Source organism: Mytilus galloprovincialis, chromosome 2 (assembly GCF_965363235.1).
Source record: "Mytilus galloprovincialis chromosome 2, xbMytGall1.hap1.1, whole genome shotgun sequence".
Taxonomy (NCBI): domain Eukaryota; kingdom Metazoa; phylum Mollusca; class Bivalvia; order Mytilida; family Mytilidae; genus Mytilus; species Mytilus galloprovincialis.
Window position 1 is genome coordinate 23,482,603 of NC_134839.1, and position 20,290 is coordinate 23,502,892.

The 20,290-nt window shown below is 30.0% G+C and overlaps 1 protein-coding gene across 1 annotated transcript in view; it reads right to left on the minus strand.

The window, feature by feature from the left end:
- LOC143063174 (CLIP-associating protein 1-B-like) overlaps positions 1-20,290 on the minus strand; it is a 108,994-nt gene that overhangs the window by 64,904 nt on the left and 23,800 nt on the right. The window contains exons 5-9 of the mRNA XM_076235165.1: positions 18,259-18,318; positions 17,387-17,478; positions 16,476-16,551; positions 15,576-15,673; positions 13,664-13,734 (exon numbers count right to left, since the gene is read on the minus strand). Of these exons, the coding sequence (XP_076091280.1) occupies positions 13,664-13,734; positions 15,576-15,673; positions 16,476-16,551; positions 17,387-17,478; positions 18,259-18,318 (397 nt within the window). The remainder of the gene's footprint in view (positions 1-13,663; positions 13,735-15,575; positions 15,674-16,475; positions 16,552-17,386; positions 17,479-18,258; positions 18,319-20,290) is intronic.

Sequence of the window (20,290 nt, forward strand, 5' to 3'; positions counted from 1 at the left end):
ATTCTGGCCTATTTATCAGCTACTGTTTTCTTTACAAGTGCAACTTGAGTTCTCAACAACTTAATACCACAAAAGACTGATAACTTGTTCAAAACAGAATATTTTGTACTTCAGCTTGAAGTAAGCCAACCTACATATTCTTCAAATTGGGTCCCATTCACTTTCATTAATATATGGAAATAAATTAACTGGCAGTCTTGATGTAAATCATACTACTGGTGCTTAACTTTATCAGTCTTCTTTTTATATCATAAATAGACAATTAAAATTTCCAAAATTAAAACAATATTGGCAACTCAGCTTCATGTGTTTGAAAAATGAAAATATTGAAATTTGTTAACCAAAAACCCTTTGGGTGGGACCAAATTGTAAAAAATATCCAAAGACCCTTGTGGAGGAACCAAATTAAAAAAAATATCAAAAGACCCTTGGGATTCGGACCAAATTGAAAAAAATATCAAAAAACCCTTGGGATTCGGACCAAATTGTAAAAATTATCCAAAGACCATCAATATAACCTAATCTGAAAGTGTATGAATGTGTCACCTATTCCCAGAGAGATTGTATAGCAGAGAAAATAATAATTTTGAGATCTAACTACCAGTTTCACTTTCTAAGACATTGGTTTACACAATGAAATTTATCAAATCCAGCACAAGGTATGACCAATTAAAATCGTGACCTCAATAAGAACATTCGTAAATATTAAAGAAAAGTAACTTTTAAAAATTTTGAATGTGGCTTGAAGTGTTCTATTTACCTAGTGGTATTATATAATTTTTTTCTCACATCTTTTCTTTCTGATGTAGCCTACTAAACCTCTTATTTTTATCAGATATCCTATAAAGATTAACCTAAATACCACACCAGATTTAATAAGCCTGCTCTACATTTCCTACTTCGTTTTTTATATAAATCTTTTTACAATTCATCAAAACAGGTATGCAATGGTTTTTAACAAGTACTCTACATGTACCATATTAATAATATGTTGTCATTATCATAACAAGTTTCTCATGCTTAATTAGCTTGCTTGTATGTTAAAAAGACTGAACTTTTAAGGTGAACAAACCATCCATTATTGCTCTAAGCCATATTTAAACTTGAAACTGAATAAATGCTTATGTTCCACAGCCCTTATGGCTCCAAAAGGTAGGTAACTCCTCCCCTTAATAAAATATAACAAACTTCCATTGTAAAATAAACATTTGTAAATGCAAGTTAAGGCAACTATTACATAATCTAATATGCATTTATTACCATTATATCTTTGAAGTGTTTATCTTAAAAAAGGTTTCCTATTAAGTTTTTAAACTGAAGACATTTTGTACAATTCGTTTTTATACATAGTTAAAAGATTGCTTGTTGCTTTCTTAATTTCAAGTGGCAAATATTTCATGTATATTCAGGAAAAGAAAAAGAAATCTTGTTGCAGTCTACATGATTTAAAAGGCCAGTCCATTGTAGGTCTTCATATTGGTTTGTTACTTTCTTTGGCTGGAGTATATAACCTCAGTTTTATTGTGAACTGGGGGCAGAGTACCAGCATTAGAAATTAAGGGGCTTTACAACTTAGTACACATCTATTTACTGAAATGACACAAATGATCATTTATAGAAATATTCTAACTTTAGGTGATACCTAACACTACAGGGAGATAACTCTGTAAAATCAGCTCAACGTTTTAATTACGTTGTGTTGTTAAGAGAATATCAAGCTTCTCAATGATCAAAATAAGTGTTTGTCAAACTGCTATATAACCAGTGTAATTTTTCTGATAAAACAGTTGGTTCAAATTTTTTGAAATTTTTATATTTTTGTAAAAGGGTCAAAGTAAATACTTTTTCAAAATTCTAAGAAATTAAACGACCCAAATTAATTTTAGCTAAAGTGTTGGGTACCACCTTAAATTGTTACAGGGATCTATCCACCCTTCTGCAAAGCGACTATCTTCTTGGGGAGGTTCTTGTATTCATTTTCAAGACTCTTAAACCTGTGTAAAATTTTATAATTCCCAGTCCTACCTCATGTACATATACCAGTACTTCATGACAGAATTGTTGTTCAAGTTTGTGTTTATGCAGACATTATATGATCATTTTTGAAAATAAACGAACTTGTGTAAAAAACAATATTTGTTGATCAAAATTTACATTTACAAGGTTCAACTTGGTGCACTGCTGTTCCTAGTTTCAAGGCCCACTACATCTAAAATAGTGATTTTAAAGAATCGAAATATTAGTTCCTCCCAATCTGTTGTCACTTATAAACTATACTTTAAATTTAAAACATCATGTGAAAAAACAGTGACATAAAAAACCAAAATTGGCAGAAAATGAGATAACAAAACCAAGAAAATATTTAAATTGTATTCTTGATATACAATACTTTCTTCACTAATAATCACTGTAATTCTAGCAAAGCCAGTCATCTCATAATTGGACCTCGGTTTTTGTACAAATGTGTACTTATGTAACCAAAGTCCTGAAACCTGACGTTCTACACGAAGATCACTTGGCCTTGAGTTATACAAATAAAACAAAAAATATATACTTAAGATGTGCTTCACACCCTGAAGGACCTAAACGTATCATAAATTTAAAACCTGTTTTACTGTCGTAACTCGCCTACTGTCATTTCACAGATACTGAACAAATGACTGAAAATACTTACAAATTTACAGTCTTTTAATGTTTAACCTCATTCAACCCTGGTGTCATAAATTTGAATCAATACACATATATATACCATCCACCGAAAAATTGCTTTAGATTCAACATTTAGTACCGGTATATGACTATAATCTTGAAAAATGTGTGTATGTTTGTCTCCTCCCCCACTCTATTGGGCAGCTGAGTTCACTATTAAACAAGAATGTGTCCATAGTACATGGAAGCCCCACTTACGTTTTCATTTTCTATGTTCAGTAGCAGATGAAATTGGCATAAAAACTCTAATTTGGCATTAAACATATAGGGAACATGTGTAATGTTTCAAATTTATTGGACTTTAACTTCATCAAAAACTACCTTGACCCTAAAGTGTCACAGACAGATGGAAGGACAGATGAATAAATGGAAGCACAGACCTAAAAACATAATGTCCCTAAGTGTGGCATAAAAATTGAAATTGTATAGTTGTGTCAAATCCCAATCCCTTTCTTTAACAGAGTTTCTACAGCAGTTTTGCATTACAGTATGTTAGATCCACAATAAGAAAGATCATAGCAAGGTAACATGTCGTCATTTCCCTATTTTAAAACTAAATAAATTCTTCTAAACTTTTTTCTAATTGAAAATTTTGAACAAAGACCAGGAAGGAAGAGAATAGAATTATCTGATGGTCACAGTAACCTTATCTAGTAAAGAAAATAACTCTTTTGTATGTTAGGGTGGATACTGTGCTACCTCAAATATCATTCATTTTAACTGAAATCTATAAAATATTTGTTACAGAAATTTTCCTTATTTCTATCATTAAATGACTATGATTGTTAAAATTTAAGCATTCAGAAATATACTTTTGGCTTTTATCCCTTCCTACCTCGATATCAATATCAAACAAAACTTTGAAACAGTCTTATAAAATTCCTAGCAATTTTGATGACAATTAACAAATAACCATAAGAATTCTCATAGATCCTTCCTATTGTTTTTTTCTTCAAAGAAATAAATGCAATATTTGAAGAGACTTGATAATTGCAATTAAAATTAATAAAGTATTTTTAGTATGCACCCTTACTGGTTAATGTATTGTGGAAGTATTTTAAAGACTTTCAAATATTTCTATCTTACATAAGCTAATTGTGTGGCCTAAGATTACACAAACAGCAAGAAAATCTGACTGACTGTCAAAATTATCTCCTATCATTTACTTGATGTACCTGGTAATTAATTACCTTAGTTATAAAAATATTATCATGATTACGGCATACAGAAGCCAAACCAAACAACAAGTTATTCGCTACATGTTTGCAAAGTTGAGATAAATACATGTACCTGATATCAATAAATCATGCAAAATATTTACATGTATATTAGATTACATTTCCTTCTCGACATATTTTCATGAGCAAAGTGCAGTGAAATTTATATGAAGGATTAATTCCAGTATCAATTGTCAAAATATTCAGAAAAATAATTTTTAGAACGTTAATTGTGGGGGGAAAAAATGGTATATAAGGAACTATGAAAAATTGAATGACTTATACAATGAGCTAAGCTTCAAAATTATTCCTCGTGCATTTTGCAATTCACTGATTAAAGAAAATATTCCTTTCACTGCCAAACTGATCTGACCATTTACTGTAATCAAAATTAAACCATAAGAACCTAGAAACTTACTCAAGTCCTCCATTGGTCCATTAGAGACATCTGGGAATTTGAAAACTTGGTCATTTTCAATATCATCAAATAATTCCTTATAATCATCAAACGGTGAGGTATAATGCATTAATGGAGAGGACCATAATTCCTCCTCTACATCCTTATTTGGCACGTCTAAGTGATGTAATCCCTGATCAAAGTTAGAGCTCATCACGTAATCCACTGAGGTAAACAACAACTAATTTACATGTTTCATCTATCCATACCACTTAAGTTACGAAATTCTGATCCAATTAAGATCCAAAAAGCGACAGAACATATTAACATTTTTAGCACCAAATACAAATTTTCTGAGGTAGTACAATTTCCAGCTGATTTTCCTTTAATACTTTAGCCACATACTAATCCTTAAGGCTCCAAAATAAAACAAACTTTCTAATTTAAATCTGATTAACTGGCTTACAAACAAAGCAGTTCTGATTTCAGAAAGTCACATGCTAATTACAGTTAATTCAATATTTTCATAATCCTTCCCAAATACCTGAATTTTATGTTGACACATTTTTCTCTACATGACATCTTGCTGATAATTTTCTTTATAGAATTTTTCCCATTCACACATTTGTATGCATCGTATTCACCTTTCTTTTAAAGAATTAAAGTCACCTAACGTAAGTCCAGTTTTAATTCTTAATTTCAATATCAAAATGACTTTCACCTTGTATTATTTATTAGCCTCGTTGGTAATTTAAACTTAAAGTATCGGCTAGTTTCAACATTTACTTTATCACCGGAGCTTCAGGCCAATTTCCATACTGGGTCAATTCCAGTATTTGCTTAATGTACACAAAAAAAATAGCAGAAATCAAATCAATAAGTTGATATTTTGATCATCATTCATTCAACCTCAAAAACTGATCACATTCAATGACAATTTGTTGGAGATGTGCCCAAAGTATTTAACACTTTGTGATCTCGTCCTTAAAGCATTAAAGTCTCCTGTTAAACAAGTGTTCAGATAGGCCAGCTTGGAATGAATCTATTGTAAACTTTATATATGATACACAAAACCGTCTATTTGTATATTACAAGTTGTTTAAACTATGGATAGTATTTCACTTATTTATATTACGATCCAACAGTTCGAAGACACACAAAACTACTAGGTTCTATTTGTCAAAACATCTGTATTTTAAAATAATCCATTTTTTTTAAATTTGCTAATTTAATTGATAATTCCATTCCTACTTTCAGTATTCCATAAAAAACCTAACATCCGCTCAATTGAAAATGATGCTTTTACAAATATTATATTAAGATCCTAATTCATCACAACTGAACATAAATAACTCCCGACTTTCAGTCCTTGGAATTTTAAATTCCTCCAGGCACATGTATATATGTCATTTGTCAAGTTATGCATAAGTATTGTTAAGCTTATGTAAAAGTGCACTGTAACAGAATGTTGTCCAATTATTGACAATTATTCAGGTGAGTGAGTTCTCTTCCTTATATACAACAATGTACACTCAAATATTCTTGCTCCATTGATGATGTAAAATGCAATGTAGATTCAATGATCAAACTTAACAAATAAAAAAATTGTTTTAGAACATATGTCTCAAGGCACTATTTCACCGATCCTTTTTTTAATCAACTATTATTTCTCTTTTGGTTAAACAACAATAAGTTTAAAATGTAACCCAGTATCCACGTCATTCATTTAAAATATCACTTGAGTTTCCAGGATCATGCAGCTACCTCCTTAGTCATTGTAAAATGACACTGGTCAGTTAAGATTTAATTGTCTATTGCTGATTAATGGCTTTTTTATTCGGTCCACTATTCATTTACAACAATTAAATAGTCACCTTAATGTCTAAATAAAGCCACCTTAATGTCAAAATAAAGATGTTCTCTATATAACTTTGAATTTCTGTGAAGTTTTATGTAATCCTTCAACTTCTAAGAGTCTGTTGCTTTTAAAAATCTACAAGTTTATATAATACATGCACAGTTTATCTCAAATCTCAGGCTAATTTCCAACTCTGTCCTTTCCAATTAATCCTTTCATTTAATGTAAACATAACATCATATGTGAATTAAAAAATCTCCGTTCTCCACAAATACATGTACTGACTAAAAATGTCTGTTGTGTCACGGCAGTGTCCTTATGGCAATTTTTTTCCCCATTCTGAACAGAATTGCAAGATAATATCGAAGATTTTTTGAAACACATGAAATGACTCGTTAAACCATTTCATTAATTAATCAAAACAATTAGTACCTGGATGAGCTTGATCCTTTTAAATAAATGACATAGGACCAATAATCTTGTCAATATTATCTCACCAACAGGTAGTCATTGAACATAACCTGTTTCCCCTTAGGCCTATTATTATATGGATCGGCCTAATTATAGGTGTAAAATTGACTATTTTTTAACAGTTAGTAATTTTTATAACTTATCTGTGTCATCCTGAATAAATCCCATCAGATAGCTAATAAACTTTGAACAGTTATTCTTAATTATGTAAATTAACAAAGAAAATATTTTATTCATGTTTTTTTCTTCTGAAATTTAAGATTAATGATTTATGATCATGTCAGCACAGGTCTATTTGTATTTTTTCTAAGATTTATGATGAAATGACCTGCAAAGGGTTTGTTAATAAATTCAAGCTTTTCATATCAGGACAAACTTTAACCTTATTATGGGGTACATCATGTCATAAATTTTCCAGAAATTAGGATATACAAAATATTGCTTACACCTGACATCCAAAAAGCTTTTGTAGGCTTAAAAATTGGAGATCCTGTCCTCAAATTGAAACCTAATTCAATCCATGATATAAATTTCATGAATTTTCAAACGTGTTTAACCCAATAACTTCATGAATGACATATTTTGCATCAACTGTTACCATATGTTTTTTTAGCACAGTGGGTAAAGGAAAGTGGTTTCTCATTGTTGAAAATTTAAATAGCAACAGTCCATGTATATTTTAAGTTTTAATGGTACATGATGACTGACAGAGATTTTATCAAAATACAAATTTGAAATTTTAATTACTTTAAATCACCTATTTATGGTATATTTCATACCCATTCACTGATTTAGTGAAATAGGACACTGATACAAGATATAAATCTCAGTGCAATATTTCATGCTTCTCAGACATAAAATGTGCATTTAATGTCTTTTAAATTTTATTTGAAGTTGCTATATAAGAACTATGCAAATAAAATTGTGTCCTCTTTAAAAATGATGGGCAAATATTTCACTATGTCATTAATTTAAAGGCCATACCAGTAGTTTTAACATGGGTGTCAACACATCCAACCCTCTTTTACATTCATGTAGTGTTTTATGTTGTACAAATGAAAGCACCTATCCCCTTATAAAATCATCCATCAAGGAAAAATAGTTCTGTCAAATAGTATTACATTTGTTATGTTTTCATCCTTGTCTACTCCACTACATCTCACAAAAGGAGATGTGGGACATACGTCAATGAGACAGCAACCCATCATCTATTTCTTACATCCTTTATCCTATATATTTCAACCAATTATCATTTAACTACTTTTTTAATTTTATATGAAGCTATTTACAAAATAGCTAGCTGAATTTTCAACTCTGTATTATTATCTCACTAGCTAGCTTTATATTTACTCAACTTGGTGACATTGGTGCTGTTTGAACAATTTTTGTTAATACCTGAATGAGTTTCTAAGGCCTTAAATGATATTTAGCCAAGAAACATCTTTGAGATTGAGAGACCATAGATAATCTTTTATGGCTTTTTTCATATACAATGCCAATGTAGGATTAAATAAGATATCATCCATTTGATTTGATTGATTGGTGTTTAAAACCACTTCTGCATCTTTAGAGCTTTGTTGTTGCAGTAAGTTTTTATTGTTGGAGAAAGCTGAAGTGCCCAGAGAGAACCACTGACCTTCAATAGTCAATTTAATTTGATGGAAATGAAACACCTAACACCAGAAAAAGAACAAATCCTGCTCCTGTGAACTACTTATCATAAAACAGTGATATGTTATAAACAGTCCACTTAATTTGTAAAAATAATGCATCAATCTGAACCTAGTTTGGGGAAAACCAATCTGACCTGTTCCCCTTCAGAGACAAATATATTGTTACAATAAGACATGTAAGACAATTGTACAATTGACAATAATCTAAGTTACAATACTATATTAATTACATGTCCTGCATGGTACTACAGCTACATTTCCAATCTATGATCAATAATTATTCTGAGAAAGATATATAAAGGGAACAGGTCTCATAACTAATTCAGCTTCAGGAAACCTAAAAACAAGGTCTTCTTTAGATGTACCAACCACAAAACAACTTTAACCTCTTAATGGATCCATCAAATAATTTCTCAATTAAAATTTAAATAACCACACAAGTAAGAGAGGACAACAAAGATTTGTGACAATCCTTTGTGTTTCATCTGCTTAAAACCAGGTTATAATTGGTATAAGCAGATCATACACCCCAGCACACAGACTATATGTCAACATAAAACCTCCCAGGTATACAGATGAATATCTGATCAACATATGGCCAAAATTATCTTCATCTTAACATCAAATGAATATCTCTCATCAGCATGACATTTCATAGTCTTCATGAAAAACTTTGGATTTAAAAGTCAGAGTATCAGTCTTTCATAAAATTTTCTTTAAATTTATACGTGTTGTTCTGCATCTTTTACTGGCTGACAAAAATTTATACTGGACTGGGATTTTTGGTACAAATAATTAAGAACTTGATACTACTGTTGAAATATTGACTTGAACTGTCCCACCAAATATCATTATTGCTGTCAGTCTTAAGGGTCCCATCTGACAAGTAACAAGCCCTATGGTTTTGAAGGAAAGTGATTTGCAGCAAATGATATATTTTGACTGCAAATATTTGGGTTACAACTCCCTAATGTAAGCCTGACATTAAAACAAAACTGTTAGGTCTATTTGGTTCTAATACACACAAATGTTTTTTTTTACGAAATTTACATAATTTTCAGAGATTTTTTTTTTATATATATATATTTTTTTTTTAACTTGCCAATATTCCATTTCCAGAACATTGGCATCAGATCAAACAAATTGGCACAAAAGTCAAACCTTTAAATAACACCTTTGAGTATTTCAGAAAAATGAAGCTAAATTGTACATATATAAAAGATTGAAGAGTAATTAAATGTTATGAATATAAAGTAAAAATAGTCAGTTCAGTATTCAAATCTACATAGAGAAAAAATCATGTCCTTGCATATATTTATCAAAAGATTTTGAACTTAAATTAACTTGTGCCACCTCTTCTCACAATTTGATAGAAGTTTCATTAATAAGGTTAAGATTCACCGATATCAGTTTTGATAATAAAATAATATGTATTCAAGCAGGACTACAGCCTAATTCTTTGCAAAAAATGTAAAGGATTTCTAAATAGAGTTTATTTACATAAAAAGACCATAAGAATTTAAAACAAATTTCATCTGAATTACATAAATAAATGTAAACACTTCTACGAGTTCAAATCATTTGTCCTTTTCTGTGTTTACACGTTTTTATATTCACCCACAAAACCAACATTCCAATAATTTTTCAATTATAGATCTTCTATTAGAAAAAAAATGATATCTATCAAATAATTGTGATGTTATATTAGGTAAACGAATGATAAAAATGTTTATTTATGTTATCTAATAAAATGTCCCAAATATCTATTAATGTTTGTACCTGCTATCGATAGATCTCTTTACTTTAATAAGTAAACATATTGACAAATAAATTCCACCCAAATAAATAAACATTTGGAGTAAACTGATTTACGGGAAATCAGGTGAACAGATTTATTTCAATCTTTGAATTGAAATATTACTTTTTATTATACCAAGATAAGTTGGATGAACTTTTGATGTCATTGTCTGTTAACAAATCTGGAATAAACCAAAAAGTCTAAATAAAAGCAAGCTAGAACTTGAAGTATTGAATAGTTCTCAACTCATTAGCACTGTGTGTAAAACTTGAAATTAATTTCACACTGCTATAATTTTTTGATGCTCTTCAGAATTAATCATTTCAAATGAAGATTAACAAAAATTGATTAAAGCAAACGTCAAAATAATATTAAAGTCATAAGAAACCTCAAATTAAAAAAAATGATGCATATGTTTTTTATAACTAAATGGATAGTTTTCATTATACAACTTATGTACATATACTTTTTTTCTGAGGAAAATTCTTTAATTTGTCCACATTTAGAAGAAGTTTACTTATTTTTAATTGCTTGCTTCCAGGAAGCAATTCGCCGAAATATTTTCCGTATGCATAGTGACCTGAGCGTAACCCTCCTCGTAAAAATCCGGTGATGGCAATACGCATTGATCTGTCATTAAAATAAACAATTATCTGTTTGTACATGCTAAACATGTGCTCAATACCCATGCATTTTGTTATTTGTTTACTATAAGGGGACAATCGGTAAACTTCGGGTTCAAAACATACCATTTAATGAGCAGCCATATCTGTTAAATTATAACAGACAGAGAGAAAAAAAATTGATGATTATACCATATATTTGCATAAAAAATGATAAAATCGTGCACAGAGGACTAAGTTTATGATATATATGTTGTGTACAAGTTGTAATGTTGTACAAATTATAATTTGTACAGATTTTTTGTACAAGTTATCAGTGTTTTATGAACTGCTTAACACAAATGGATGATGCACGCACACAGTCTTTTGTTTCGCATATTTCTGTCATATTTTCACAACTACATGATACAATCTAGTATTGAGCATTGATACAAAAAAACATTACAAGACCACAAATAGACTTTTTATGGATATGAATATGGCATCAGGAGAAAAATAAAATTAGAATTTAAACCATTCAGGTATCCTCACTTACATTTTGAGGACAAGGAGAGTAGCACTAAATGTTAGGTTGAAGTATATTAATTTGAGTTTAAAACATTGAACTAGTACATTTCAGAAGATAAACCTGTATCACCTGGTGCAAGATGTGTGTCATAAAACTTATAACTTGTACAAAAACTCTGTACAAATTATAATTTGTACAGACTTACATCTTGTACACAACATATACATGCATTGGTTCAAGAATTGGATAAACATTATTTTTCACCACTCACTCATTTCATATGACTTTAACAATTCTAATTTAATTTTGAAAAATATTCTAGTTAAAATGATAATTCACAAGCATCATTTTTCAAGTTCATTAACTTCAAAAAATTAATATTTGTATTGGAAGAAATATTGTGAACTGTTGACTAGAAAATATGCTGATTGTTAATAAAATGCTGTCAATATCATCAATAGGTTTAAACTTTTCCTCAGTAAATCTATTTACATTGTACATGTGTATTTGTATACTAGTAGATAATGATACAGTATTGATTCTGACGTAGTATTGACATCACAGTCCTAAAGTTAGTAAACATGACCATATCAAATTCTTTTTACTCTACTATATTCATGTGAGAAACAATATCCAATCCATGATAATATTTCAAATTTAGCATAAATAAATAATCAGGTATTCAAACAGACAATAGGTGCAAAATCTATGCCCTTCAAATTTATTCAAACTATCAAATTTGATTTAACATATACTGAAACTTAATTCAGAACTGCAAAAATTACATAGAAATTAGAAAACAATACACCTTTTTGAGAATGGTTATAAAGTATCAACATTTCAGGTGTAATTCTCAGGTATTGCCATCTAATTAACTGTCAATACACTTTATGAAAACTGTTGATAGGCATGTGAGTTTGTAATGCTGATTATAAATACTAACAGTGTAGTAAATATAAGATACAAATAAACATGTAAGTATAAACCAGCAACTGTTTTCCTAGTTCCATTGTTTCAGCTGCCATTTCTTCAATCCCTTTACATGGTAAATCAACAGTTCTTAAAGCCAAAAGGACAATCTTACATGCACCTACTAATTCATTACTAATAAAGATTTGTCTCAAGTCTTTTTTTACAGCTGTAAGACATCTGTGACTCATTCCACAAATAAATTGTATGAAACAAGAATGTGTCCATAGTATGTAGATGTCTCATCCGCACTATCATTTTCTATGTTCAATGGACGGTGAAAATAAGGGGAAATCTCTAATTTGGCATTAAAATTAGAAAGATCATATCATAGGGAACATGACATTGTGTACTAAGTTTCAAATTGATTGGACTTCAACTTCAACCAAAAACTTTAACCTGAAGCAGGACAGATGGACGCACAGACCAGAAAACATAATGCTCATAAATAAGGCATAAAAATAAGTCAAACATTTACCATATATCTTACAATCAAATTTAGTCGCCAGATTTTTTATTTGAGCCCTTGAACTTGAGAGGCAAATGTTATGTTTATAGTACTCAAGACAAGTGTAATGTATAACTGTTAACATTTACAAGGTGTCTTCAGTTATTGAAAAAGGTAAGAAATAAACTCCTTTTTCAGCAGAGTTAGTGCTTTTGCACAATTGCTTTACTTCAGTCAGTGGTTTTGTCTGTTCTGACCAAAGTCTAGCTGAATATTCATCTTTAAGTACACTTTCCAAGTACATTTTCTATCTTAACTTCAATATAATAAACTTGCAAGTAACAAAGCGGTAATATCTTTCTGAACCAAAATATACACATAGAGAAAACCAAACCCAATCAGGGAAATCTTGTGGTACAAAAAGCTCAGTAAAATTTGCAACCAGACCAGAAACAGAAATATTTATGGAATGAATCAAAATAATTTTAAAATTTCAAATCCCTAAACATATAAACAAGATATTGGTATAAAAGCAGGTTTATAAAGAAGCTTTTTTCTACCTGACATCATTTCATCTGGATACAATGAACCCTCTGTGAGCAAAAAATACAACAGAATATTTTTAAGAGCAAATGAATTATCTCCCTTATTATAACTTTGAGAAATGACAGAGTAGCCTCCCTTTACATCGAAAATCATGTGTATATAGAATTATACAATATAAGAGGATTTTTTATCTGATTTTATAAATATCTAAATAGTTCTTAAATGTATTTAAAATGTTGACACTCAATAAGAAATTTTTCTTTAAACATGATTTATTATCTTTTTGGGGGGTGAGGGATTCAAAACCATTTCCTTTTTTTAACTACCAATTAAGAATTAAAATGAAGAAGTGTGCTGTTGCAAACTGTCTTGTCATAGTTAGAATGGAAATACTAGTCTCAAACAAAACCATAACAAATATTCATTCCTATACAAAATCAACTCACCAAAATCTGCTGTAGCCAACATGTTTCCTGATGCTTTTACTTCATCAAATCTTTGGTATATCTGAGTTAATCTAAAATACAACAAAGTTTTGTTAAAAGAATGAACATGCTATTACTCAATTTATTTCACTTGACTGGGCGGAGTTTATCCAGTTCGCTCATAATAAACCAGTCCATCTATAGATAGGTGTTTTAGGATACACTCATCAATACATTGTCCAGTCATTCTTTTGTAAATTCCTTTGAGGTCACTGATAGGTGATTAGAAATCAGTAATAACTATAATGGCAATCATCATAATAACACACATTTATGTCCTCATGCAAATTAAAACGTAAGCTCCGCCCGATCAGTTGAAATAACATTGGTAATACTGATGATAAAAAAAATACAGGAATAAAAGGACATGCAGAGTATGCATCAACAAGAAAATAAACATCTTTCTCAAAATAAAATTGCAAATAACAAATTTATTTTTGTACAACACTATTAATGTTCGATGAAATCAACTTCATAAAATATGACAATTTTTTACAAATTTTTTAAAGAAACAAATATATGTTTTACTTTTACACACACAATATTATTCTACAGATTTTAATGTCTTTAATATTGTTAATCATTACAAGCGCTCGAATTATATGGTATACATATTTTTTTTCAATCAGCAATTATTTTCAAACTCCATTGATACATTGTTCATTATTGGTGATAAAGTAAATAAGTTTTTTGATACCCGTTATGTATTTTCAAGTGACAAAATGTTTTGTTTTTTAAGGTCAGCATTTGTTTTTTAACTGGATCAAGATACTGTTGGAACCTTTCATTTTTCATTTGAGTTCTATCATTAAATTTACCAAGAACTTTATGAAGTCCTTTTAAGTGAATTTATCACATATATTATATTACAAAGAGCATGTCTCCCTCTATTTTTTTTATCAGCACTTTTTTTGTTATCCAACTCAATTGAGATGCTTTGATATAGATCAGGAACCAAAAAGTATTGTGGATTAATTATTGCTGGTAAAGATGAACCACGAATTTTAACCCTTTCACCGATGAGTCCCGTTTAACCGGGATTCACGCTTCAGACAGCTGACAGTGAGTCCCGTTTTACCGGGATCGGAATACCTCTTTTATATTTCCCGCTCAAAACAGTGCAAACATGAGTTATCTTTCTTTGATGAATACCCGGTTGAAAGTGTAAACATGGCGCTTCCGTTTGTTGAAAACCGTGTCAAAATCAGAGGAAATTTACGGAATTTACGAGAATTTGAAATGAGGGAACATTTTTTTTGAAAGAATATGGAAGAATTGAAGCCAAACTAGTATACTTTTTTGACATAAAATGTCTTTTTATGTACAAAACACTTGGAATGGACATCGTTCAGTGTGAGGAATTTGTACAGCCTCATAATTTTTTTCAAAATTTTGCTGTTTTGGTTTAAAAAAATTATGATTTGGGGTCAAAGAGCAGAATTTTGAGAATTTCACCTAGATAATGCCGAAAATTTGAAAATTTGAATATTTTATGACGAAAAAATTATCAAAACATGAACAAAACTGTGAACATGATGTTAGTGAATGAAATAAATACACAAATACCTACAAACAAGTTTTTATTGACATTAATAATAAAGATCTCCCACTTGAGTAATAGTAGCCAGGGAAGCCATCGTCTCAGAGTAGCTTCTGTCTGGGCAGCAATCAGTGAAAGGGTTAATGTTCAACAAAATACAAATTTCTAATGATTGTGTGTGGACTTTGGCAAAACCATGAAGTCATGTATCTACGAAAAGGCAAGTTTTCTGCTATTAACAAAAATCAAAACAAACAAAAATAAATGAATTCACAGTAACATTGTATTTTTTTCTAATAATGCCAAATAATTAAATTTTGATGAGATGCCTACTTTTGTGCTGGTATTCCTTTCTTAGCCAGATCCTGTCGTACTTTTTCACCAACATGTCTATAGATCTCACAGAGAGTATTGACAGCTTCATCTCTAACCTATAATACACAAATATTTATAGAAAGGCTTTAATATACAATGCTTTACATGTATGATCTGAAATAGAAAATACTGGATTAGATATAGCTACACAAAAAATTCTTCATTCAATTTATTTGTATAAAACTCAAGATTTTAAAATTAAAGATTATATTGTAAAGCAACACTCAGACACATATTTTTGGGGGATTTTCGGTGTTTAAACACCAATTCTAAGCACTGCTATAGGGCTCTTTCATGGCGGCAGGTTTTTAATGGTGGAGGAAGCTGGATTGCCTGCCCGTTGTATATGTGTAACATGAGGTAAATATACAATAAGCAACTCAATCAGATGAAATAAAGCTGGATGTAGATTCTTCAAGTTATTGCAACTCAAAAATGTACAAATCTCAATTGCATGTAGGTGTCATATATATAATTTGATGATAAAATCTACTCTTATTGCATATATCTTTACTGTTTCATAAAATAACATAAAATGCACGCTATTGGGCGTTAGATTTCCAGTGCATTGTTGTATGGCCACACACAGTTAGGCCTAAAAAATTATAGTTCGTTGTAATGTTTCCCAACTAACCCTAAATTTTCATACTTTTTCACACTTTTTTTGTTTAGCATCATAAAAGACATTTTGGGTGAAACATGTATTTCAATATCCATAAAATTTCTATAAACAAAAAATAATTATAATTATTTACACTTCTTGACTTCTTAATTTTTTTAATACAAAAAGACAAGAAATAAGCATATATTTTTAGGCCTGAGTACATTACAGATTCCAATTTCAATGTAAACAACTACCTGTGAATTCTGGTCTTCTATCAATTTGCATATTGAAGGAACGATTTTGTTGAGAGATAAACATCTAGCTCCATATCTGTGTGAATAACAATAACAATATCTCATTAAGGTGATAAATAAGGAAAAAAATACAAGTTGAATAAAATTGCAATAAACATCATTATGTACCTCAATAATTATATACAAACCGTGTCACTGACACTTTATGTTCATGATAATAATCAAAATTTAAATTAAATTCTTTAAATTTAAAAAAAAATAAAAAATTAAAATGTAACTGGTACATTAATATAGCATTTCTTGTACATGTTAAACCTGGATTTCAAACTATAAAACATATATAAGTGAAAAATTCACCCCTAAAACTAAGAGTTATTCAGTTTAACAATATGGCCCGAAAACACAGTTATTTCGTAGTGCATTTCTTTTAGACCATAAATTCAAAGTAAAAAAATTGCACCTGCTCTTCCTCAAAAAGATTTTTACAGTGTAGTGTACTACCAGTGAGACAAATAATATCAAAATTATAGAAACTTCTACCAGCTCTAACTCAAAATATTGACAATTCTGTGTTAAGGGGGTGTAAAATTCTTAAAATAAAGATTTAGCACCCAAATTTTTTTAACATGTAATTGCATCCCCCTACTTAATATTTCATGCATTTAATATCAAGAAATAAATTTGGAAAGTGTATTAAATAAAACATGCAAGTTATACACTGTTTACACTAGGGACTATATTCGTAGACAACGAAAACCAAAGGACGATAACTGTGTCCTTGGACCATATGGGTTTACAATATTATTCAAGAGACAAAAATGTTAAATGTAGCTATCAGTATTCACTAAAAAGTCCTGTGAGCCTTTTGCTACATAATCATTCAAATTAAGAGAGGAATAATGATGACTTACAAGTTTAATGTATTCTGTAAACATATGAGTACCCCTTCTCTCACATGCCATAACTTATGGTTGAAGGCTCCCATCAATCTTTCAAACACAAACTGCAAGAAGAAATACAAAATATGTATATTTCATATGAATTGATTTTGTTTTTATCAAACTATGAATCTTACATGTAGGTAATGTATGATAACATATTATAATAAATACTTTTATACTTAGCTTGTTAATGGAAAAAGAATGGAAATACATGTACTACAAATCATGCCTCTCCCTTTGGATAAATTCAAACTCAAAGAATAAGCGGTATTTACTCGGATTTAAACTTGAATAAACATCAGAGAATAATTGAAATTGACTGGTGGTTGAGTTGTTTATGTAAACTAAAACCAATGTCAGTGGCTAGTGAGAAGACTACTTTTCCACTGATCATGTGGAATATTCAAGTTTAATATCTTGCATCTTACAATACATAGGATTAAAACATTGATATAAACTTAACAAGAATGTGTCCCTAGTACACGGATGCCCCATACGCATTTTCATTTTCTATGTTCAGTGGGCCTGTAAAAATTTGGCATTAAAACTAAAAAGATCATATGATCATAAGGAACATGTACACTAAGTTTCAAGTTGATTGGACTTAACTTCATCAAAAACTACCTGGACCAAAAACTTTAACATGAAGCAGGACAGATGAACGAACGAACAGATGATCGAACGCACATCGGCACTGACATAAATCATTGTAAACCAAAGCTGAGAAAAATGTTCCTTAAAAGACAATCCAAATCAGTTGGTCCTTTCACAGCATAGAAAGGAAAATATGGGTTCAATCAAATAAAAGCAAAACTTAGCTTTCAATATTGCAGAAACAGTACCTGAGGTGATGATCCAGGCATCATCAATTTCAACAATAATTGCTGTGCTTGATCTCTGACCTACAATACATAAATGTTTAAAATTAATTTCTTTCACCAATTGTGATGTTTCCTTTCAATATTTTTTTTCATACTTGAACTATTTTAACCAAATGAATAAAACACAAAGTATTAAAAGCATGGGAGGTTACTCCTTTTTGCTTATACTTGCACAGACATAGTTATCTCCCATTTTCTAAACAAATACAAAGCAGTACTCTTTTATACATTTAAAAAATAAAGAATGCTTCTTGTGACTGCAAATTGTGATCTTGACTTTTAAGAAAACACTTTGAGTTTACATAGATATTATAGTTTATGTAATTCATTTACAATTTATTACAAATAGCAAAAATATTTTTATTGGCTGTCAATAATTATATTTTTGCTTATTCAGGTGATTACATGCTTTTATTTTAAGACCATAAGCTGTATTACAGAATCTACTTAACGCATGTGTAATATCAATACTACATATTCAGAAATCCTGCTTGCTTAAAAAATGGAAAATAACAATTCTCTAATACAAACAAGAGGACCTGACTGCCATACTATTGGCATTTACTAACCAATTGTCACACATAAAAAAAAACACCATAAAAACCATAATTCAGATTCCTGACAAGTTACAAAAGGAGGAAAAAAATCTGCATGATACTTGTTAATTTTCAAACAAGTTGGAATGAGATGAACCCATTCCTCTAAAAATATTTGCCTTCTGAAATGAAATTAGTATTCACACATATTTGTTGGGTTAAAAGAGGACATTCTGTCAGGTCAGGGCCTTTTACAGTTGACTATATTATATTTGTTTTGCTGAAGGCTGTACAGTGACCAATAGTTGACTATACTATATGGGTTTAACTGAAGGCTGTACAGTGACACATAGTTGACTATAATATAAGGGTTTTACTGAAGGCTGTACAGTGACCAATAGTTGACTATACTATAAGGGTTTTACTGAAGGCTGTACGGTGACACATAGTTGCTTTCTTATATCCATATCACTTGGAAAATTGTCTCACAGGCTAACATACCACATCTCCTTATTTTTATTTTTATTTTGAAGGTTTTCTGGGTTTGGTTAAAACTTGACAAGAACAAAGTCCCTGCACTTTTTTTCCTTTCAAATCCTGAATTTTTATTGGATATATAGGTTCTGAGTCAAAAGTACAATGTCTGTACCCTGAAAACAAATAGCTTCAAACTGACTCTACAAATCTATATATAGAACATTGTTTACAGGTGATTATGTTTCACCTGATGAAATATGTTTATCCTTTAGTTATCTAAATGATAACACTTGATGTTATGTAATATAAATTTGCAAATTAAATCAGAGCCCTCAAACACTGTAACTAGTTTTCAGAGAACTTTATCTTTGTGATAAACAGAAAATCAATTTGCCTTATCAGCCAGTTGTCTGATATATCTTTTTAAATAATCTAAAAACAACTTAAAAATATATTTTCCTACTCATCTTACATCAAGTTTCCTCTTCAATCAATCATTTAAGGCCAAAATAAATAAATAGTGTGTTTCCTATTTCACCCCCCAAAAAATTAGGTAGGGTAGGTAGGTAAAACATTTTATTTTATGAAAACTTTTTATTTTTTTCTATCGATGACAGCAGCAAAAAGATTCCTAATGAAATCATTTGATGTGCCAGCATGCTTCTTTGATAGTTATAATAGTACTTAATTAAATCTACAGGTTTTTTAATTTTCTGTTTTAGTTCTCTGTATTAAAGAAATATGAAAATAAACTGTTATGCAAATTTTATGAATTTCATGGGTCGTAATAGGAATATGTTCTTGCCGATTAATAATCTTAAAGCAAAAATGGCAGTGAAAAATCTGGCATGGTCATGATGGTATTATTGTTTGGCCTAATTGAACCTAACAATGTAAATGACACACAGGGTATACATGTGGGAACAGATTCCTACCCCCTTTTTTATAGTTGTAAAAACACTGCAAATCAATGCTAAGCA